Source organism: Pyrgilauda ruficollis, unplaced genomic scaffold (genome assembly GCF_017590135.1).
Source record: "Pyrgilauda ruficollis isolate IOZ18807 unplaced genomic scaffold, ASM1759013v1 scaffold40, whole genome shotgun sequence".
In the NCBI taxonomy this organism is placed as follows: Eukaryota; Metazoa; Chordata; class Aves; order Passeriformes; family Passeridae; genus Pyrgilauda; species Pyrgilauda ruficollis.
In genome coordinates, this window is record NW_024525490.1 from 9,418,839 (window position 1) to 9,441,852 (window position 23,014).

Consider the following 23,014-nt stretch of genomic DNA (forward strand, 5'->3'; position numbering starts at 1 on the left):
ACAGTGCCAGGGGTGGTGGGTTTTCATAAGAACCTCCCACCTGGGTTTCTGTGATTGAATTGAAAAGCTGAAGGAGGTTTAGCATATTCTGTGCAAAACACACATGAAATTACTGTGAATGAAGAGTATGTGTTAGAATTTATTTTATAAGTATGAAAGAATAGATACAGCTGCAGTAAATAAAACTATCCTTTTTTATTTGATGGCTGAAGACATTATTTCACTGTACATCATACACAGGAATTAAGTAGGGGAGGAGGAAAAAATCACAGAAACTCTTTATTAAACAAAATCAAAAATAAAAATAGACAAGTACCTTTTATTTCCCCCCAAAAGGAGAAGGCAGAAGGCAGCACCTGTGTATTTCTGTAAGCACCATTGCTCCAGCTTGTGTTGCTAAACACTCCTTTTGGAAGAATGCACAACCACTGTGTTAAAAATACCTTACTGAAACCCCGGCTGAAAGGTTTGTCCGTGTCTGCATTTCTCCTTCGCTCGTGATTCTGTCCTCAGCTGTCCGTGCAGGATGTGAATCGATGCCGGCACACGGCGGCACTCTCAGGGCCCTTTCACGTTCTTCCCGGCTCTCTGTCCCGCCTGCATCCTGCAGGACGCGGGCTCGCAGTACCCGGGAGGGCCGGGCGGGCCGGGGGGGCCGGGAACCCCCGGCTGCCCGGCCACCCCAGGGACACCTCGGTCACCGTCACGGCCCTCCCTGCCGTAGCTGGCTTTGCCTGGTTCACCTGGAAAAGCGGATGCAGGGCTAAACTTTGGCAGCATGCAACTTGCATAGCATAGCATCCTGTCCTAAAAAGCTGTATGAAGATTGTTTTTCACCGCTGTCAGGGGATTCCCAAGAGTGATGCCAATTAACAGGGACAATTTTCCTCTACCCAGCACCCAATCTGCAATGACATTTCAGTCCCAGTGCTCTCCAGGTGTACCAGTGCAGGTCTGCTGCAGTACAAAGCTCTGCAGGGTACTCTACTCAGCCAACGCTCCTGCCAAGACCTAGGGCAGGGGAGATGCTATTTGCTACCACAGAATTTCATTACCTCTCTGGAAAAAGAAATACCAATTTTTTTTTTTTCACTCAGATGGATGGGGAAATATATGTAAAGATTTGAACTGCTGAGCACTGAAGTAGTTTTTACTCGTAAATCTTCAATGAAGAAAGGAAAAACAGTGATTTCAAGAAGCATCTTCCAGGATAGATTTCTAAAGAAAACACCTCTGAGTTAAACAGAGATGCTTGGGGATCAGTAAATACTAAACTATTTTTTTTCCTTTTTCACAAAAGAACAAATATGAGTAGTTAATCTTGCTAGATGAACACAGAAATGTACAGTAGAAACGGTGATGGAAATAACATGTTTGTGTTCATTCGCTGGCCACTAGAGGCCAGCTGTGCTTCATTCATCAGCAGGAATCTCTCCTGGAGCCATGTTATAGAACACTGCAATTAATTACCGTGGAAATAAAATAATATCTTAAATTGTGACTGGATATTTTAAAGACTGCTGTGCCTGCCAGTGAGATAATCTGGAGGTTATGGTCTTTTTTTTTTATTATTTTTTAAATATAATTACATGTGTATGTAATTTTTATTCATGTGTGTGTAATTGCCTCCTTTTTAAAATGCTTTCTTTACATTTTTTCTAATCTTTCTACACTGAGATAAATGAGGAGGAGGCTTATTGCTTTTTAGTTTTAAGACTGATTTCTGACTGAAGTAAAAATTACTAAGCACTGTCATTTCAGAATTTATTGCTTAATGGACTCCTTTTATCTTTTCAAGGCAGCTTGAAGTATCAGTTCTGAGCAAATTTTTACTATATATCTTCTTTATCCTCAGCCTTTTTTATTTACCTGGAAGACCTCTTGGTCCAGGATAACCTTTCAGTCCTCTGCCTGGAAATCCTCTTTCTCCTCTTTCTCCTGGCTCACCTAAAGCAAATTCATGACACATTAGTTACAGTCTGCCTGGAGTATCATTTGTAGTAAATCCCCTTTCAGAAGTGAACAGTTAATAAGCAGAGAATTCATCTGGCTGTATATATTCTTAGCATCTTTCAATGATGTCCTGGCACATATCTGTGTAAAATGTTTAGGATTTGTTTGGGTTTTTTCACCCATTTGAGTCACACTCAGAAGCAGACAGGTTGGAGGGAAAGAAACCACCTAGAGCTGGACAGTAAGTACCATACGAAATATGTCACAGACCATATAACAGGAATAAACCAAAGTCCCAGGATTTCAGGATATTTGGGATACAGACTGAGGGTACTGGCTTCTGCAAAACTATATAAGCTCAGTTAAGAAGTAAAAATTCTCAAGTGTTGGTCCTCGAGACAGCCAGTGCAGAAGAGACAAAAGGTGGTTACACAGATGACAGTATTCTGTTGACATTCACATAAGGCATAGTTTTACCTTCACAAAATAATTTTTTATCCTCATATAATAATGTCATGCAGACTTTCATTTGGAAACACCCAGAGTTTCTTCAAGCCCATATCTTGCTCCAAACCTGAATCATCTTAGTAAGAGGAAGGTTTTTTTGTTGCTTAGGTTGTAAAGTTCAAATTCTGTTCACTGTTACCTATGAATATATTTGAACCAGGAACTCAGAGTGAAGCACTGAGAGTTTTCAGGTTGGCTTCCATGTACCATCATTACAGCTGTTGCACATGAGAGCATTCATCACTTCCCTTGTATCTGTAATGGTATTGCAAGGTTTACTCTAAGGTAACTCAGAATTTGATGACAGCTAGGTTTTTGTTAGTTATGAGAAGTATTTTGCTTAGGGTTTTTTTTGGGGGGAGGGTGGTTAATGATCTGTTTATTTTTTTCTTTTAATATTAACACACTGTAGCCTGCTGTGTGTTGAATAAAATTTTGTATATCCCATATATCACATTTGTATTTCTCATTTTTGTTTCTTCTGCAGATGACATTACATTGAATTAAAACAGCAACAAAGGTCCAGCAAGGATGCTGTTAAGTTTTGCTTTGTTTGTATTCTATTCCTTCGCTCAAAGGTTTTCCAAATTTCACTTTCAAATAAACCTTGAATCAAAAGTAAACACTGTACTCCAGCAACAGACCAGCTTTTTGCAGAAAGACAATTTTTAAATAAGACCTTCTTTTTGGAAAACAAATCAAACCCACTGCTGAATAGAAACTAATATATACATGGTAATCATAAGGCTTTGCAGAAAATTTTACCCTGTAATTCTCTGGAGGAGAATAGAACCTCTCAGTCATGAACAGAAGACATTTACCTAGATCAAAGACTTTGTGTAAAATGTAAGTCACTTTTATTATGGATTCGTCCTTTCCAAAGAATCAATAGGCTCTGGCACTTGGTGAAATTATGTTAAATGACTCAAGTATTATATGCAAATAAAAAGGTAAACTATTATCAATCCTTTGTAATGTGATAAACTGGGTGTGCTTAGAAAAGTAGACTTAGTGAAGTAATCTGACTGCCTATGTCAGCTCTTGGGACCATGGTTCTTGCAGAAGTTAAGTCAACAGCCAGGCTGAATGGGGCAAAGACAATCACTGCTGGAATCACATGCGGTGTTTGTCATCAAATGACTGCTACAATGTGAGAAAGGACAGCCATCTGCCCTGAACTAGAAAGAAGCAGCTGAGTCAGAGTCCTAATATTGATTTTCACTCTCATGGACTTCTGAGGTTTTGTGGTTTTTTTAGGTGCTAAAAAGCAGATTTCTAAACAAGTCTTGCTGACGGCAGGCCAATGAGCCCTTTAATCACTGTGGTTACTGACACACCAGTTACAGCAAACAGCTTACATTCCTAACTCAGGATCCTTTTTGGACCTCAAGTGTGTACAGCACACATCCACAACCTGTAAACCAAGGAAGGGGGCAACAACAGCAGCAAGACCAAAACAAACAAAAAAACAAACCAAACCCCCAGAAACCAAAACTAAAGCAGTCATCAAGTGAAAGCCAGCTGGAGAATTTCTTACCTTTCGGACCTTTACGACCAATCTCACCAGGGGGACCTTTAAGGCCAGGCAGACCACGGGGGCCAAGCTGTCCTGGGAAACCGTTTTCACCAGCAGGTCCTGGAGCACCTGGTGGCCCTGGTCGGCCAGGAAGACCTGGAGCACCAAATTCTGGCCTCCTAAGGCTGGCTGCCAGCTGAGCTAATTGTTCTGCAATGAGCAGAAGGAGAGAATTATGGAGTAAGTGAACAAGAACGAAGAGATTCCCATGATCACTGAAGAAGACTCTATGTTCACTGCTACAGGAACTGACAGATTACAGTACAGCACCTTCCTTTTTTACTTTGCTATTTACAAAGTTTATTACACAAAAGGTATTATCTTATTATATAAGATATTTATCCTATTTATAGAGTTTTGTTTTTTTTTTTAAAAATACCCTGTTGAGCATTATCAAGAACAGTGAAAGAAAATTTTTAAAACATGAACAGCATATTCATTCTGTAAACCCTTAACATTACAGAGGCATAATAACCCCAAAGACATCTTCAATAGCAAGTAGTGAAAAAAAATTGTGTTTACAGGGTAGGATAAGTTTCTCAACTCAGTAAATTCCATGCACCCAATCGTATTAGAAAAGCTTGACATTTCTCTGTGTGTCAAGATCTCAGCAAATTAGAGTTAGAGTATCTCTGTATTGCTTTAATTTTAAGGTATGTTATCTTCAGAAACCTCTCTCTGCATTCCTCTTCTTTTCACCTATTTTGCACAGTTTTGTTTTTTTTCTGAAACCTGATAGTAAATACAAAAGGCTAAAAAGCTTTCAGTGAAGCTTGTACTTTTATGTATGTAAACACAGCAAGTGATTTGAATACAAAATGTATTTATTTCACACAGCTGCTCTGGTCTATGGCCTGCTTACCACAGCAGTAGTGTGGAATCAACAGGCAGTTAGTTCCATGAGGCTACAAAATATATATTAGTAAGGGACTTCCTCATACTATGCCCACATTTGTGTGTGGAAAGGTTTTCCAGCAGGTCTCCCACTGAGGCCATGCAATTTGTTCTGGGTAAGCATGGGGAAAATCCTGGTTGCCTCCACAGAAATAGGTGATCGCAATTTAAATGCACAAGAAACATCAAATACTTTTTAGCCGATTTACCTTGCATGACTCTCATGCAAACCTGCTTAATGTGCTGATCGCTTGGTTCTTTTCCCTAGGATTAAAAAAAAGGGTTTTAACAAAATAGTTGATGTCACACTTACATTTTATGAGTGTGCCTGATTCAAAAAAATGCTGTCAATAAAGAGTTGTCACACTTTAACCCCAGCTGCCACACCCATGGAACATGGGAAGAAAAAGAAGTTTAATAAATGGAAAGTAAGAAGTAGAGGAAGGGGTAGGAAAAAGGGGAAGAGGAAGAAGAAAATAAAATACAAAAAAACCAATGATAATGCAAGTGATACAAACGAAAGCAGTTGCTTACCACTCTCACAAGTTTCCCCTGGTTACATGGCTGAGTGTGGTGCCACATGGCATGGGATATCCCATTGGTCAGTTATAGTCAGCTCTCCCAGATGTGCCCCCTCCCAATTTTTTGTGCACCTCCAACCAACTCACTGAGTGCACAATGTAAGGAGAAGGAGAGGCTTTGATTCTATGCAATGTTCATGAGTAACTGAAACATCACAGAATGGCTTGGGTTGAAAGGGACCTTTGAAACCATCTAATTCCAACCCCCCTTCTCAGGGCCCCTTTTAACCTGGCCTTGAACTCTTCCAGGGATGGAGCATCCACAGCTTCTCTGGGTGACCTGCTAGTACCTCTCCATTCTTGCAGTGTAGAATTTCCTCCTAATATCTAATCTAAAACTATGCTCTTTCACTTTGAAACCATTACCCTTTTCCCTGCTCCCATCAGTGTGCTACAAATATTATTGTCAGCACAAATCCAAAATATAACCCCATACAAGCCACTAGGAAGAAATTTAACTGTATCCCAACAAAAACAATCCATTAGTCACTAAAAGGTGTTCCAGCTCCTGCAAGTGCAACTATTCCAGCTGATGTCAACTTAACTAGCAAGGTAAAGTGAGTGATGCTCCTTTGTATCAAACACAGTTTGGTTTCATGCACACTACAGGGGTGAGGTGGGCATAAGAAAACAGAGCTGAACTGAAAGCTGGGGCCCCAAGGGTGTAGCTGTGTACAGCCCAGGGTTGCTCTGGTGTAAACCTGTGTCTGATGAGGGGCACACTGTACTTCAGACTGCTGTGGCACTTCAGTTTGGCACGTGCACGTGCAAAACAAGGAGTGTCGTGAGTGAGAGGTAAAGGTTCAAAAGATACCAATTTCATGAAAACAGTACTTACAGCTGGACCTTCGCTGCCAGGCAGGCCGGGGGCACCCTGCTCACCCTGCAAGCCTCGTGGTCCAGGTGAGCCACGTGGCCCTTCCATGCCAGGCAGTCCCCGACTTCCCTCAGGCCCACGGGAACCGGAGTCTCCGGGATTACCAACCTGATAAAGAAAGAGAGGAATTTCAATAGACTGCTGTACTACTGATAGACTCATTCTGACATATCAAAATGGTGACAGGAGCTATTCACAAATGCAAAGAAATGATTGCTGAAATGCAGATGTTCAATAGAACTTCTTATAAGTAAGCCACTTGTGTCAGTAGCTGCGTGATTTTTAAGAGGTCTGCACTCTTACAGGGGAGAAGTAGAAAAATAATCTGTCAAAACAGGTAAATCAGATAGTAACATAGGTAAATCAAACATGCTCAAGATGGCTTTCTGCCCTTGTATATGTCAACGTGGAACATTTCTAGACATTAAGTGCTGCTTAAGGTATGAAAACTCCAGCTCCCTTCTTGTTCCAAATGTCTTTCATGTCCTTCTCTAGAGAGGATCATGGTGTGGGCCCCAGGCTATTTGGGAACACACATTTTTGCATTGTTTACTCTGCCAGAGCTAGTTCTAGTGCTTACACTGGAGTTTGCTGGCAGAGGGGAAGGAACATCCTCCCACCAACTGACATTGACAAACTGCCTGAACAGACGCAGTGCTGCCTTATTTCACTCAGGGAAGGGGTAGAAAGCTATTCCTGACCCTGGGGAATGAAAGGATTGATGTGACTATGTCAACATGTCCACTTCAGTACACTGAGTAAATAAAGCTATAGCTTCTGCTCCAGTAATTTTACTAAGAGTTATTAAATATCATGCAGAGGGTGACCTATTCCAGCAGGCACCTCTGAATTATTGTATTGGGCTTGAGCAGCAATGTCCTGGTAGCAGGGGGTCTACAGGTGTGGCTTCTCTAAGAAGCTGCCAAAAGCTTCCCCCATGTCCAGCAGAGCCAACACGAGCCAGCTCTGAATCAGACCTACTGGCCAATGCCAAGCCAATCAATGATGTTAATAAAGCCTCTGGGATAACATATTTAAGGAGGAAAAAATTATTCTCCAGAAATAATTGCAGCCAGAGAAGAGCATGGTGAGAATATGTGAAATGAACAGCTCTGAAGATACTGAGGTCAGTGCAGAAGGAGGGGGAGGAGGTACTTCCCCTTTTGTTTTACTGCCCATTATCCTGCTCTGACTCTGATTGGTAATAAATCAGTTTCTCCACGTGTGTTTTGGCCGTGACTGTAACAGGTGAGGGATCTCTCCCTGGCCCCATGAGCGTTTTGTTGTATTTTCTCTTCCTTGGCCAGTTTTGAGGAGGGGAGTGACAGTATGGTTTTGGTGCACACCTGATATCCAATCAAGGTCAAACCACCACAGCTGCTCCCAATGCAAGTTAATTTACATCTAATAACCAATAGTAGTAATAACAAAGAAAAATATGGCGCAAAAGAAGAAAAAAAAATCCACCTTAAAAAACCCAAAACAAGCAGGAAAAAAAAAATAATCCTACATACTCACGACTTCCAAATCTACTGGGAAAAAGAAAAAAAAAAAAAGGAGAGTAACACCCTCTGAAAGAGAGTCTAAAGAACAAATTACTCAGCTGTGGTATCAGTTAAATCCATAAGGTGGGACCATTTTGGTTCCAGCTGTGCTGCATCCCAGACAGCCAATTCTAGCCCTATCAGAACAAAACCCAAAGAACATTCTTTGATAGATACATTAAGGAGACAGAAAAATTGCTTTTATGGACTATGCAACCGAGAAGCCATCATTCCTTTCTTCCCCAGCCTGGTGAGTTATCAGGTTCCCAGACAGATTACTCATTCTTGTGAGGGCACTCACTGAGATACAAGCACTGTAGGCTCTCATCAAGTCAAGAGTATTTGAAAAATTTAGGTGGATAAAATTATGGATGTCTCTTCTAATCTATCTCTTCCTCATGTCCTTCTTGTAGGATCTACATCAAGTAAATACTCTTTAGCTTGCATTTGCTTAGCCCAAAAGTTACCTAGATCACTAATAACACAAGCACAGGATTTTTTGTTGTGCTCAGCCTCCGTTCCCCATAGGGAGAACTGTGGGTATTTTAGTATCACAGCTCATACTGTCAGATGCTGTAACAATCCAACTCTTCAGTGATCCTGAAATAAAATAATGAATTCAGCTCTCCAGTTACTTTTTTGTGATATACAAGATCCCACTCACCTTCCACATCAAAGTTATCATTTTGCAGTAAAATACAACAAAACAAATAAAAATAAGATAAAAACACAATAAAAATAAAATAAAGGAAGCTGGGCCATAAATACTTCTAGTGTCACAGACATCACAATCCTGCTGCCAGCTTTTTAACAGTGGCACGCAGCCACTGCACTGAGCCTCCTTTCTATCCAACACCTACTGTACAAAGGGTGCTTTCATTTCCTTGAAAAAAAAAAACTTTGTTGGCCAGAAAACTGCTGCTGAATGATGCTTCTCTTTTATGGAATTAGAATCCAGGAAACTAACTCCTTTTCAAAGCTAATTCATTTTAATATTAACTGTATTCAAAATTTAAACAGAAGAAAAGCTGCTAAAACACATTCCATTTAACTGCGATAAAGAGGTCAGCTTGTTATTTGCATTTTTCTTTCGTTTTCTTTTCTTTCCTTCCATCTATATGATCTACTAGATCTCTATATTTCTGTAACAATGCTATTCATTATACTTACAGCTCCCTTTGCTCCTGGTAATCCCATGTCACCCTAAAAAGAAGACAAACTATATTAGAAGAGAGTCTCCTTATCACAGGCATTACAAATGCAGTAAATGTGACACAATGTTTTTTGAATATAAAAAGAAATTTCATATATTTAGTTGATTTATGCAAAATTGTCCCACAAATAATTACAATTCCTTTGAGAATAAAACCTTTATTTTGAGTGGGTTTCGTACAATTCCTTTATCAAAAACTTTTCTGTAAGGTTCAGATGAGAAAGCATGTTTGTTATCATTGGTTTTGTGTTGCTTCTCTTGGAATTAGACATGACAGCTACACCACAGGACAATCTTAGATCGATTTCTTGGAAACCTTTAAAAGAAGCATTTTTTTAACTAGGATTTTCTAGTTTCTACAAAGTGACAGAACTATGGATATTGGTGCTGTGTTGGTGCTGAAAAAACTGCAACAGAAACTACCTAAAGTTCTGTGAAAAAGCCAAACCCCTACTAGTTCCAACTTCCAGCAATCTTTGTCCTGGCTTCAACAATACCAAAATCCCTCAATCACCTGACTGAGAACAGCAATCCTACTATTCAGTAATTTTTAGGAGTTCCTCTCAACTTTAAAAAAAAAAAACAAAACAACTTTCAAAATCTTTTAATTACCTGTGAAATAGATTAGCATGACAACACTAAAGGAACTTTGAGTAATTTCTGTAAACTGTACTTTCCCAGTTCCTAAATGCCATTGGTGAAATAACTGGTTTCCAGCCAAAGGCCTGTCTGTTAATGAATATGCCATAATTGAAATAGAAATAATTGTTATCCATTTAAAACCAGACTAGCAGGCAGCACACTTAAACAACCCATAATATTGCTTCCTGGGAATGTGTAGAGTGATCATAATGCTCAGTCACTGGACATCTAGCTCACTAAGTCTTTCAAAATTGCAGCCTGTGGGAAAAATACACTCATTTCCAGACTACAACCTGGCTACCATTCTTTGAATAAGGAGCAGTTTACTTCCTTTAGAAAGATCAGTTCTGGCTTTGCTGGATGAGGCCCCATGGGAGCCACTGGACCAGAAGGTTTCTCTTTTGGCAGAGAAACAAATCCTTTTTACCCAAGGGCACTTGACCCAGGCATTACCCATGTCAATTCACAACATGCCATACTCCTGCAGCAGATTAGATAGATAGATAGATAGATAGATAGATAGATAGATAGATAGATAATCACAGTGCCACAGCCTCTTCCCAGTCCATTTTTCCTCTCTGTAACAGTTGTAAATCATATTTCCAAAGAGAAAGTCAATACAAAATGTTTCCTTTAAGTGTGAGTCATTAAGGATATTTATTAACTCTCTTCCTCTTTCACCTGAATTAAACTACTTGCTCATCCTCACTGCCTCAAACACCACGAATTTATGTACTTGTGTATGCATGTACATATATATTTTTATATATAAATACTCTTTTATATATATATAGATATATATATAACACAGGCACGTCTTTTTTTCTTCAAGGCAGTCTGTACCGTATGGTACAACTAAGCGAACCTGTATATTTCAGTGCTTTCCAAACAGCAGGAATAGAGAAATAAGGCAAACAAACAGAACTGCTGTGCTCTGCAAAGGTCAGTTGGTATAAAACCGAAATGTGCCTTTCAGTGATGAAAACATAATGCTTGAAGCACTCCAACAATACTTTATATTTTTAATTTAAAACAGCAACATAGTATTATATGAGGTAAAGGGAAAAAAGCGCCTTACTAAGTCACCCTTTTCTCCTCCATCTCCTTCTGCTCCAGGTGCACCCTACATCAAAGAAAGACATACTGTCAGCCTACAGATTTAGTCAACATTATGTAACATTTGGTACTGTGATTTTCAAATCCCATGATCTCTAACATTACTTACTTGTTCACCCTTAGGCCCTGGTTCACCCACCGAACCCTAAAAAGTTAAGAATAAAAAGATTAAAAATAAAAAGAGAAGAAATCTTCAGAATTTCAAAGTTCAGATTCTAAATGCACGCTAAATGTTATTTGATCCTAAATTTCACATTCATGCAAGAGACTTTCAAAGCTGCAAATTTTTAATAATTACAATGAAACCACTTAAATCTTACTACGTAAGTTATGTGACAGAGTGAAGGCAATACGAGTATGGAACATATAATCCTCTACCACACTGTACAGTAGATATTCTGACTGTCCAATGGTACATCTCCCCTTTACATGATAAATGCTCTTGCAGCTGCTACAAGTCTCCTCTGAGAATTGCTTAGAAGCTACAAGTAAATAAATGCAGTAAGTGTATCACTTTTTCTAGCACCATTATATATTCCATATTGCTGTAGGCTATTCTAGCCCTGTTAGTGTGGGAAAAGCAGAGAGACATCCACAAGAACAGTCACAATCTTGTCCTGCATGCTGTTTAATTCTCGATGACTTTTAGCAAACCTGTGTCTAGAATTATGATTACTGTAGTCAAAGCTGAAGGGTTTGTATCTTAAAGTTATCCTTTCTAAAAATAAATTAGATTATGTTTCATATTAGAATCCTCTAACAAAACATACCCATTTGGACAGGCAAGAAAAAAAGAGAAATAAATTAATGACCCGACTAATTTCAAACATATGTAATTTTTATCTAGAGCAAAACTGCTATGTTTTTAGAACAGTATATTATTTATTTGTATTCTGTTAGAAAATCAGTTACACTATCCTTTTAATATTCTTTCCAGTCTGTGCATGCTCAAGGATATGCATTCCAAATGAACTATAACTGTGCATGATAATCCTGTTTTTTGGCAAACAGACAGAGATGCAGCAGTTTCTCTTCCATTTCAGAGATCCAGTTAATTCACATAAGATATAGGCACACAGACTGGTGTAGCTTTTACAGCTTTTACAGAATTTAATGAATTCTGACATGTCTCATGTTCTTGAAGATGAAGAGCTAATATTAAATTATCCACAAAGCTAAGCAGTATAAATGACAGAACTATTTAACATTCTGACTTTGTCAAACAATATTGAAACTATTTTGTCTGAGTTGTTATCAGCATTGTGCCTTGTTAAGGTTTCCCAATTACACAAAAAAGACATTGGTTTCCAACCTAACATTATTTTGGGGGTTCTTTTTCTCCCCTTACTCTTCTTTATAGCAATAAAACTGCCAAAAGACAAAGCTGACATAGAAGAATCTATTGCTTTTTTAAGCCTGTCCTGCAATGTTTGTATAAGCAAATATAAAAATCACAACTGAAACTACTGGAATCAATTCTACATTGACTCCAAAAATTGTAATGGGGGAAGTAAGGCAAGATGGCAAACTATGAAAATTGTCACTTTTACTGACATACTGCCTATCTATTTTGCAAAAATCCCTCTCAAATAATACTAAAGAACTCTGGAAAACTGCCTGACAGCATGATCCAAAACTGTACCAGGGGCTTCTTTAACTACTTAGCAGCACAAAGGATCATGCTGCAATGCCAAGGTCTGGCACTTAGCTTGATGCTATTTAACTGACTAAAACAGAACCCAAGTGTATGAAACCAATCCAAAACACATGAATCAGAAGCAGCCTAAGTGGTGAATGCTGGGGTTGGGCCATTATCGGTGCTGCATGGGCAGAACCACCCTGTAAGATTCACTGAAGCCTAAGCCATTGCTCTTGCTCTGCTCTGTACTGCTCTCTGCTAGCCTACGTCAGCTGTGTGCCTGATGCACTCAGCTCCATGCCCAAGCTAGTGGCAGTCTGGTTCAGGCTCCAAAGGAGGCAAAGACCTAGGCTGTGACCTCCTTTTCCAAGCTGTGACCTCCTTTTCCAAGCTGTGACCCCACAGGGTGACATGGTGGGGATTGGTCCATGTGGGCTTGGAAACAGGAACACCGAGCCTGCCGTTAGCACATGATATTACACTTGTAACATTCAATCATTGCTATATCCATTGAATTTTGTCTGCTCTCACTTTTACATATTACTTCAGTAAAAATAATTCTGGTGGTATCTTTGGTAGTGATTTATTCTTGAAGTTGTCAACACCTGCACAAGAAAAGATGCCAACAGACAGTACACAATATTTAACAGCTTCGGGATCAAGAATGCCTACTGATATATCAAATGCATGAATTCTACTGGCTTCTAGCTGCTATTTACATCAACTCTTACCATGCAGATACAGCTACACAACAGAACTTTATAGGATTCCTGTGTACAAAACCATGAAGTTTTGAAATCAGAAAGTGAAAAAAGGTTACTTCAGCCTAGAACTTACTCCTAGAAGGGGCTGACCCAAAGAAAGGCTACAGAGATGCCTGACAAGGTTGTTGGTTATTTCCCACCTGACAAGGTTGTTTGTGTAAGACTGATGCAGTTGCAAAAGCTGAAGGGAAGAGGAAGGATACAGTTGCACAGTGCTCTCCAGGCTTGTGACTTGGAGGAGATACTGCAAGTCAGTGCTGCTGGCAAGGCTGCAGCTATGCTAAACATGTCCCAGAAAATTCACTACAACCTCCATGCAACTGGAAAATTGAGTATGAGTCAAGGATATAAGTGGAGAGCTAAAAAGCAATCATAGGATGAAATAATTCCTAGCATAGCACTTTGGACTTTAAGATATTTGCACAAAGCATTAAATTAACCTCAGGTTTTCAAAAAAGGACCAGGCATAAGTTACTGTCATCTGCCAGTTAGATACTCAGAAACTTCCTGCCTGTAGCCTGGATCTCTCTAGATCTGTTTACAGCATCGACATTCTACTTTTTATCCCAGAGATCCAGATGCTTTATATGGCAAATGAGGAAAATCAAGCACCCTTGGAGGGAGATTAACACTGTAACAAACGTTAGGTATTTTCCTTCTACCTTTGCTTCCTTCAATCTCCTTCTGGAGAAGTCTAAAATATGAATCATTACCAATCTAATAAAAAGAGACTGCTTTATGTCAATACTTAAATTTGACTAGAAACATGTCCTGATCTCAGCATTAAAAGAAAACCAAACAAACATGAAAAAAATACCTCAGCAACATCAAAGACTTAGAAGATTGCTTTTAAGTACCTGAATAGCTTTTTTTTTTTTTTTTAAAGCTGCCAAAGATAACAGCAAACTCTATCCAGAAACCCTATGATGTACACTGGGAACATACCAAGGGCAGGACCCCTCTGTTCAGCTAAGACATTCTACAGCAGTTAAACCCACGTCTGACTAACAGTCCAACAGTTTCCTGGTTGTCAGAAGGATGTAAGAGGCACTTCACAAATGTAATTCATTTCATACTGATGTAGACCTGCCTCAAGTAAGGAAGACACAGTAGAGAACTTAATACTTTATATCAAAGATGTCAGAAGTTAGACAAGTGAATTCCATCCTTTGCAGTCTCCTATAGCCAAGAGAAGATAAGAAACATCTCTGGCTTGATGTACTGTCTTCACTAACATATATTGAGCAAAGCAAGATATATTCTGCAGTTATTGGGCCCTGGGGCCAATCCTTCCGTCTCAACAAAATACTTGAAGAGTACTTATATCCTGTAATTCTGCATGCATTCATAGGTGTTGTGTGTGTGTCTCAATCGTTGCATTAGCATGTGCATTTCCATAGGAGGCCCTAAGACATATAACAGGCATCACTACTACTGTTGGTGAGAGTTGAAGTTGCAAAGCTCTATAGTGACCACAGATCCTGACTGACCATTTCATATCTGGCTATGTCAGTGATTTGCAGTACGATTTAGGTCTTTAAATTATTCAAATTTTAAAAACTGAAATAATTTATATACCAGTAATCTTATTTCAGTCCCCTAAGTGGCACTGTCAAGACTTTTCCTTTACACGTCTATGAGATACAAGTAGTTAATGGGCACAAAGAGCACCCCTTTCAAGCAGTTAAACATCTACACACAAAACAAGAAAACATATATTAATTCATGGAAAAACTGAAAACAGTGCTCAACTTGTTGTGTTTACTCCTGACACCAAACTGCATGTACAAGTGCATTTCTTACCCGGTCACCTTTACCACCAGGAAGGCCTGGAGGACCAGGCAGTCCAGGAAGTCCAATACTACCCTGGGGACCCTGTGAAAATAAGTCAAGGATGTAAACTTAGCCAATCTTGTTTAGAATTTAGAACAACTAGGGGTCATACCCTGAAGCAGATAGGGCAAAACCTTATTCCCAGAACAGACTTAGCTTGATGAAAGAGGATTATCTGATGCAAATTGAGCTGATCCGAAGTACGGCACTTTAAACAGAATGTTATTATGAATTTACTGCTGACAATCACAACAGAAATGACTTACAGGGTTTTCTACCCTCCAGTCCCTCAACGACAGACTGGTTCTCTTAAAAATCCTTCCCAAGATCTTGCACTCTGCGATTTGCACATTCCTCTGTAACAGTAGGCTCTTTCAGCCAAGACCTCCCCAGCTATGCCTCTGACTGATTCTGTGTAAATACTGCTGGAGCTCTGGTAAAAGGTGGCATTCATAATGTGCTCCATTCATTAGTTTCACGTAGCTGTTAGCAGAAAGCCTGTCTCTCACTGCTCCTGTTCCCAGGAGCCCACACAGGAGTGTGCCGCTCAGCTTTGCATGTCATAGGATTTATGGGTTTATCAAGTAGAAGAAAAAATCACACACATCTCCATGTAATTTAAGACAGCATTTTCTAACATTAGCACAGTCACAGAGGACTGAAAAAGAAACTGAACCACCACTCATTTCAATGTTATTTTCAGTTCCCTGCATGGATAAATGGGTAAGTGTAGTTCAGATGATACTATAGGTCCTTGAAAGTAAACATGAGTACTGAATATGGAAATAAACTGCTTACCAACTTCCCTGGTAAACCTGGAGGACCTGCAGGACCTGTCTCCCCTCTGCTACCCTGGAAGCAAAAATAGAGGGACAACATTATTTCCTGGAATTCTTCTTGTGATCTGGGAATAAAGTATGATTTTTTTTCTTAATATTAAGTGACTTACACTACTTAGCTGTTGAGTTTAATTGAAACTTCTTTTTCATAGTTCAAAAATACCATAGGCATTAAAACCAGTGAAACTTTCAGAGTAAACATTTTTAGTTAACCATGGCATATAACCTTTATTTGGCATTAAATAATTCAAGTAAATAATTTTGCTGAGTGATTAAGCAAAATGAAGTTTCCTTCATGGGATCACACCAGAGTTACCTGTCACAAACACAATCACTTCATTATGACAACTCTGGCAGGCACACTTAACTTTAGGTTTCTGCTTAGTTTCATCACCTGAGCTCCTTCCTATATGCTACATATTTAAAGCATCTGATCCCTAATGCACAAATGTGAAAAGTGATGAAGTAATGCTTAACAAACTCATTCAGGTTTAAAAAAAGTCTAGAGTGTTATAGGGAGAGGTAACTTTTAAAAGTCACTATTTATTACAGTGATAACCATAAATATGTGCTTTACTGCATCTATTACATCTTCACTTCCATTCAGATCATCATATTTTTATCCATTCAGATCATCATATTCACATTAGTGTTACAACTCCATTTCTTATTGCAGTCACTTGAATACACACTCTGGGTAAATCTGACCTTAAGCCAAATTTGCAAATATTTTAAACAATTTTCAAACTAAAGTATCTTTCTCAAAAGATTTTGTCTCTTATGATTAAATTTTTCAGAACAGCTCAATTTTACAGCTTTACTCTCACATGTACAGACATATCCCTGGACAGATAAATTCAAACAGTCTCCCAACACAAGCTTTGGTCTCATGAAACTCTTCTTAAATTCGCAGTGTGACTATGTAAGCACGATTTGCAATAAAAGAAAGATACAACATTTAAGATCATAAAATGTCAAGAATTTAAGTTATTAGTTATGCAAGTTGACAAACTATTATACAATGACACAGACAATTTTAGATTAAAGCAGATCTTCGCATCATAGTGCTGCATGCAGTGGATAATTTTAAATACGGGAGGGTTTTCATAACAACGACAATATTGTCAAATGTTGTGGTATGCTAAATAAAAGGAGATGGCAGACATGGCTTTTTACCCTAGGTCATAAATGCAATGACAACTTCTCACACAAGCTTAGGAAAGCTAATTCTACAATTCGAAAAAATAATTAGGTACCCTGGAGAGACCACAGAACCAAACATAAAGACTTTTCAATTAATTGCCTTCAAAATATCCAATGGCGTTAAAATGCCTATTACTTTAAAGCACTTTGCATAATTTCTAGAAGCTTTTTTATGTAAAAAAAAAAAAGAGAGAGAGAGAAAGGAAAAGCGTTTCCTAACTCACCTTCATCTTACAACCCAGAACATGCATTACAATTTTATTTAATCACAAAATTCTGAACTACATCTCTGACCTGGAATGCTGCTACATTTCTGATGCAGGAAAGATGAAGACTAAAATTATGATCAACATTAGAATCTTGTTTCTCATATCATTTTCATGAAACCCATATCAGTCATTCATGACCCATAACAGTCATTACTACACAGAGATGAATCAAAAGCAGTATAATCTTCAGAGAGTTAAAATATTATAACAGACCTCTTAAGTACATCAAAAGTTCTGCTGATCACACAAAATTCAAGGAAAAACTTTCATTTTATTTCAAATGCGGAAAAAATCTTTTGTCAAATGCACAGCACCGGCAGTTTGTCAAACACAATTCTTTTCTAAGGGGGCAAAGAAGGAGGTTAGTTTACAGAAGACCAGAATACAAATGCGTAGTATCTCCTTGTAATCATTGATATTTTGTCTGTAAGGACAGATTATTTCAAACTATGGGCCACCACTGCAAGATCTGCAGCTGTGTTTTAGCAAGTAAGAGAGTAACTGGAACCCCAAGAATGAGAAATCCCATCCCTGGTATAACTAGAAAGACTGCAATTCTTCCTCCAAGTTATACCAGACTAGGTTATACAGTAAGATGCTTACTCATAGTTTTGAAGAAAAAGAAAGGGCATCTTGAAATGTCCTCGTGTAAACATTTAAAATGCAACATAAGTCATGTCCTAGAAGCACCTTCATTTTCCCCACAGCCTGTAGGAGGGTTTCTGTATCAGCTGGTTCAGGTGTTGACATCTGTTCTTGGCCAGATGAAATGTTCCTCTGTGCTGTAAGTCACTACAGGCAGGAATTAGAGCAGAAGGCAGTTTGGCCACGTCCTCAGCCTACCCTTCCCATACAGCAGCCCTCTGTATAAGAGTGCATAGCTTCAGGCCACCCACAAACCAACAGGCATGCTGCACTGGATTTAGCAAAAAGACTACCAGAATCTGTATGGTTTTATGCACTTTTGACACACTTCAGAATCTATGCTTTTCCTAAATATGCTTAAAGAGGGAAAGAAGCCACTCAAGTTTGGAGTGAGCTGAGACAGACCAGCTTGCATCCATGCTGGTGAACATTCCATGCCTCTAGGAAACGGCATGTGCAAAATGGTAAGTGTGAAATGGTGGCACAGCACTGCAATCTGAACACCACCAGATGTAGCCTTTCCACAGCTCCTGTGCTAGACTGTGGTTACCATAAAAATTACCCTCCATTTGTTTCTAGGCACAATGGCTGAACCACTCAATAAATGTAAAGATTTAATGTCTTTCTCACAGATCTGTTATATTAAGCCTTTTAATGTAACATACATAAGAAGACCTTACAGTATTTACAGCTGACCTTCCCTTAAGCTCTCTGGGATGGTTTTCATCCTCACTGAAATTTTGAAGACTTGATCCTTTTGTAGAATTCTCACAAGCAAACAGTTACAGAATGCAATCTCATGCTAAGAGAGTTTCACTGGCTTATTGGTTTCCTGTTCATCAATTGAGTGGAACAATAACAAGAATGAGAATACATTCCAGGTAAGCGGTTGCCCAGATAACTGAAACAATAATTACAATCACTTGAGATGGAATCCACAGCATATACTGTAATAACCCTTTATTTAAAGTTTTTACTTTAAAAATTTGTCACTAATTATAAGTAATTTGCTATATATTATTAAATATATGCCACAGGACTGCCAAATAGAATTAATTCTGTGCAGAATAAAGAATTAAAAAAGTATATTTTGGATTTTTCAAACTTCATATTCAAATTTTTTTGCAAAATGTAACCCATTTATCAACTAAACACTTATGAGACTTAAACTTACCAAATTTTTGTCATTCAAGATCTCAGGGGAAATACTCATTTAAGTGCAAGGATTTATCCACAGAAGCATCACCAGGACTCTTTAACCCTCAAAACAGTATTAAAAAGCATCCAAGTATGTAAACTAATATTTGATAGAAGAGTAAATATACAAGTTACTTTCTCTGAGACTTTAAATGTAACTTTGCAACTTTGCCAGAGTAATAATTAGATTGTGCTGCTCAGGATAATGGTAAGAGGTAGATGTAGCATGAAATGTCCCCTTCTCTTAACAATGCTTTGGGCAGAAGCAGCAACCCACTAGCTGTCATTCCCTTCATAAGTGATACTGTGGCCAAGTCTAGAGGGCAGAGACCTTTCATTCTGACTGTGACTACAGTGTTAGCTGAAGTCCAGGACAGCTTTGGTACACTAACTCCATAACAAATCCATTTTTTTACCCAGGTTACTGTCTATACTGCTTAGGAGAAGGCAACACTGTGATATCTGCTGACATCCAGAGGTCTACCATGCCCAAAATTCAAAGAAAGTTGAGGAGGTGGAGGGGTAAACAAAGAGGTACAAGACAAGAACATGGCCATGTTTAAGAAGACAGGGTGGGTACCAGGAGAAGGGAAGAGGCTTGGAGCTTATAAAGTTTGACTGGGATATGTAGTGTACAAGAATGACAGAAAAAGTGCTACCCTGTACAGACCATGCTGTGGAATTGGGCAGGGTCAAAAAATTTTGTCACATTCATCTAGAGGCTTAGGTTTGCTGGATAAAAAGTACCAGCCAAGATGGAAATGTGCCCTGCCCTTTTGACTCTGCTATAAACACTCTAATGCTAAGTAACCCCTTTAGCTCTACCTTAAATGTAAACTATGACACCACTTGTGGAACATCTCTGAAATTATGTATAAAAAACATGTCCACTAATTCCTAAACATAGCATATAAACTGAGACAAGGACATTTCATCCTACCATTAAGAGCTACAGAAAGTGACATATTATTTCAGTTGCAGTCACATAAAAGGAATATGATAGAAAATCTACATTTTAATTACTATAACTAAACTACATTTCAGCATAGGCAGGACAGAAATATCTCCAAATACCAGAAAATTATTTAGCTGAAAGTAACTTAAGATGCTGAAAACAGCATTCTCCTCTAACTTTAAGTTGTGTGACATTTGAGTAATAAATCCAAGGTACTCTCCAGGTTTTCTCTTTATAGTGAGGCACTTCCAAAGAGGAAGTCAGTCCAGCTGACCAGGGCCCCTCAGAAGTCTCTCAGAGGGGCTATGGTATCAAATCTTGGGCAGCTGGATATTTAGTCTGTGTTGTTAATGTTGGGAAAACATGTATTATTTCCTAATTACAAAGCAACATGTATGAATGCTGGCCTGCATATACATCAAGTTTGCTCAATTTGCTAGACACATGTTGAACTTTAAGCTATTACTTCAATATTACAAGCTCATTGCAAAACCACAGGGTGCAATACAAGCTCTCAAAATGTTAGCAATTTATAGGTTAAATAATTGAAGAAAAGCAAGGGATGAAAAAGCAGAGGCAGGGGTCAGTATTTTCTGCAGAAACTAAATTAGATTACTAAATCTCAGCAAATATGAAAGAAAATGGTTAAGCAGCTTAGAGAGCATGACTAAATTCCACTGATTAGGAATGACACTCCCACGTTGAGAATTCCATCCCTTGGCCCACCTGCCACGATGACTGACTTAGAAAGGTTTAAATCACAAACGAGTTTGGTAATTACTTGGATTGGTTAGAACAATGTGAAGTAAACATAAGGTTAACCAAGAGTGGGGTGGAGAATATGTTTCATTTAGAAAGAAAATGCAAAATTTTCACGTTGCTCCAGTTGTTTTTCCAGTTTACTGAACATATGAATAGCAAAAGGATGGTTTTTTTTCCCTACCCACTCAGTTGCAAGTTGAAGTTTTTTTAAGGAAAAGCAATAATAGACTAAAATAATACTTTTTAAAAGCAAATTTCTCCTAGGGATCTATGTCAGAGGTGACAAAAAAGTCTCCTAACACATGAGTATTCCACGAGTTTTTAACCAGAGCTAGTAATCTTGTTTCCAAATATTTAGTATCTGCCCTGTGAAAGTTTACAGATTCACAGAGGGCCAAACTTTGAAAAGCTTCTGTTTAGTAACAATATCTTCCAACTACATTCCAACAGCTGTTTAATAATAAAATACACTGAAATAACATGGTTTATGACAGAGGACTCTACAAGTTATTTGGCAAACAGTACAAAAGTATTATTTGTCCCACAGAGCCACTGATGATAGTGCTCTCTTGTGTAACCTTTCAAAAAACTACACACTAGTTGAGGCGAAAATTTTCTCTCAAAAAATGTCTTTTGCGAGTAGAAAAAGCTGAAAAGCCCCATGATTTTTAAATATAACACAAATGCAGGCATGTAGGTTTTCCCTAATGCAAATACCAGCCTGCTGGCCATATCAGCAGAGTCAGCCTTGTTATCCCACCACAGACCTTCCCCAGATGTCCTTTCCTCTGGAGTTCCAGCCCTGCTGGAGCTACCAGCCATGTTGTCTCACACAGTTGCAATGGAAAGAACAGGGGTAAGTGAAATAGGGGAGTGAAGAGGATTCCATGTGCCTGTTGCAGTGCAACCAATATATTAGGGGACTGCAATTCCCCATATCCTGCGAAATATCAAGGTTTTTTCTTTCTCCAAGAAGTAAGTCCAATCCCTCACAACTTCTACCTGAGTCTTCTATATCAAGAAGAAAATGAAGCTAAGGGAGAGAGGAAAAAGGAAAGAACTGCAGATACTTATAAAGTGGGTAATTCAAAATAAGAATAAATAGGCCAAAAAAAAAATCTGAATAGTAACCATAAATTCCTCAGGCTTTGAAAGCATTTGATTGTGCATCTTTGGTCTAAAACAAGCAAGCATTAAAGCTGTGAAAAAATTTCAAATTAGGAAAGCAACAAAAAAATTATATACGAAAAATTCTCTTTATAACAATTATAATTTAATTATAATTGCTTTTCTCAACTTATTGCCAAATTGTCTAGTTTTAGAAGTTTGAAAATCATGCCACATAGAATTATTTAACTACCAGATTTTTTTTCCCCCTAGAAATAAAAGGGCAGATTCCTAAAAGCTGAAGTTCAAATGTATCTGCTGCATGTACATGCTGCAGAAGAAAGAGAAAACATTCTTTATTCTGCCCTGGAAATAAATATTGACCGAGCTTAGAACAAAGCTCTCTGAAGTTCAATAGTTCAACACTGCATTCTTCCTAAATAAAAAACCCTCATCATTCTCCTTTTTTGTGTAGATGTAAAGTGTTCCTCAAAAAAAAAAAAAAAAAAAACCCAGAAAGTTATTCCAGTCATATGCTGCCTGAAGTCTAATGCTGCCTCTCTGATGAGAGCCAACACAGTCATTATCCAAGGCTCTTTATAGCTTTAAGGAAATACAGATGAGAAGTAGCTTACTGCTTGATGGACTACATACAAGCTTACTTCATAACCAATAATTTACTTCTTTTCTCCATGTTGTATTGACCAAAACTCTTCTTTCTATGCTTTGGTTCTAATATTTACATGTTTTCCAAAATGAGTGCACTTTGTAAACACAGAGAAAATAAAGGCAAGGAATCCAGATGTCTTGCTGGTCTCTAGAATGATAAAAAGAAAAATCACTGTATTTAATCTGCTTCAAGTATTTCTGTTCATCTACAGGGTTACTAATAATTAAC

At 38.4% G+C, this 23,014-nt stretch overlaps 1 protein-coding gene across 1 annotated transcript in view; it reads right to left on the reverse strand.

The window, feature by feature from the left end:
• Positions 1-472: 472 nt before the first annotated feature.
• The window catches only part of COL9A1 (collagen type IX alpha 1 chain), a 60,067-nt gene continuing 37,525 nt past the window's right edge, over positions 473-23,014 (reverse strand). Inside the window, exons 29-38 of the mRNA XM_041477473.1 lie at positions 15,938-15,991; positions 15,110-15,181; positions 11,013-11,048; positions 10,866-10,910; positions 9,103-9,135; positions 6,350-6,496; positions 5,140-5,194; positions 3,998-4,186; positions 1,870-1,947; positions 473-743 (exon numbers count right to left, since the gene is read on the reverse strand). Coding sequence (XP_041333407.1) covers positions 559-743; positions 1,870-1,947; positions 3,998-4,186; positions 5,140-5,194; positions 6,350-6,496; positions 9,103-9,135; positions 10,866-10,910; positions 11,013-11,048; positions 15,110-15,181; positions 15,938-15,991 — 894 coding nt within the window. The 3' untranslated portion in view covers positions 473-558. The remainder of the gene's footprint in view (positions 744-1,869; positions 1,948-3,997; positions 4,187-5,139; positions 5,195-6,349; positions 6,497-9,102; positions 9,136-10,865; positions 10,911-11,012; positions 11,049-15,109; positions 15,182-15,937; positions 15,992-23,014) is intronic.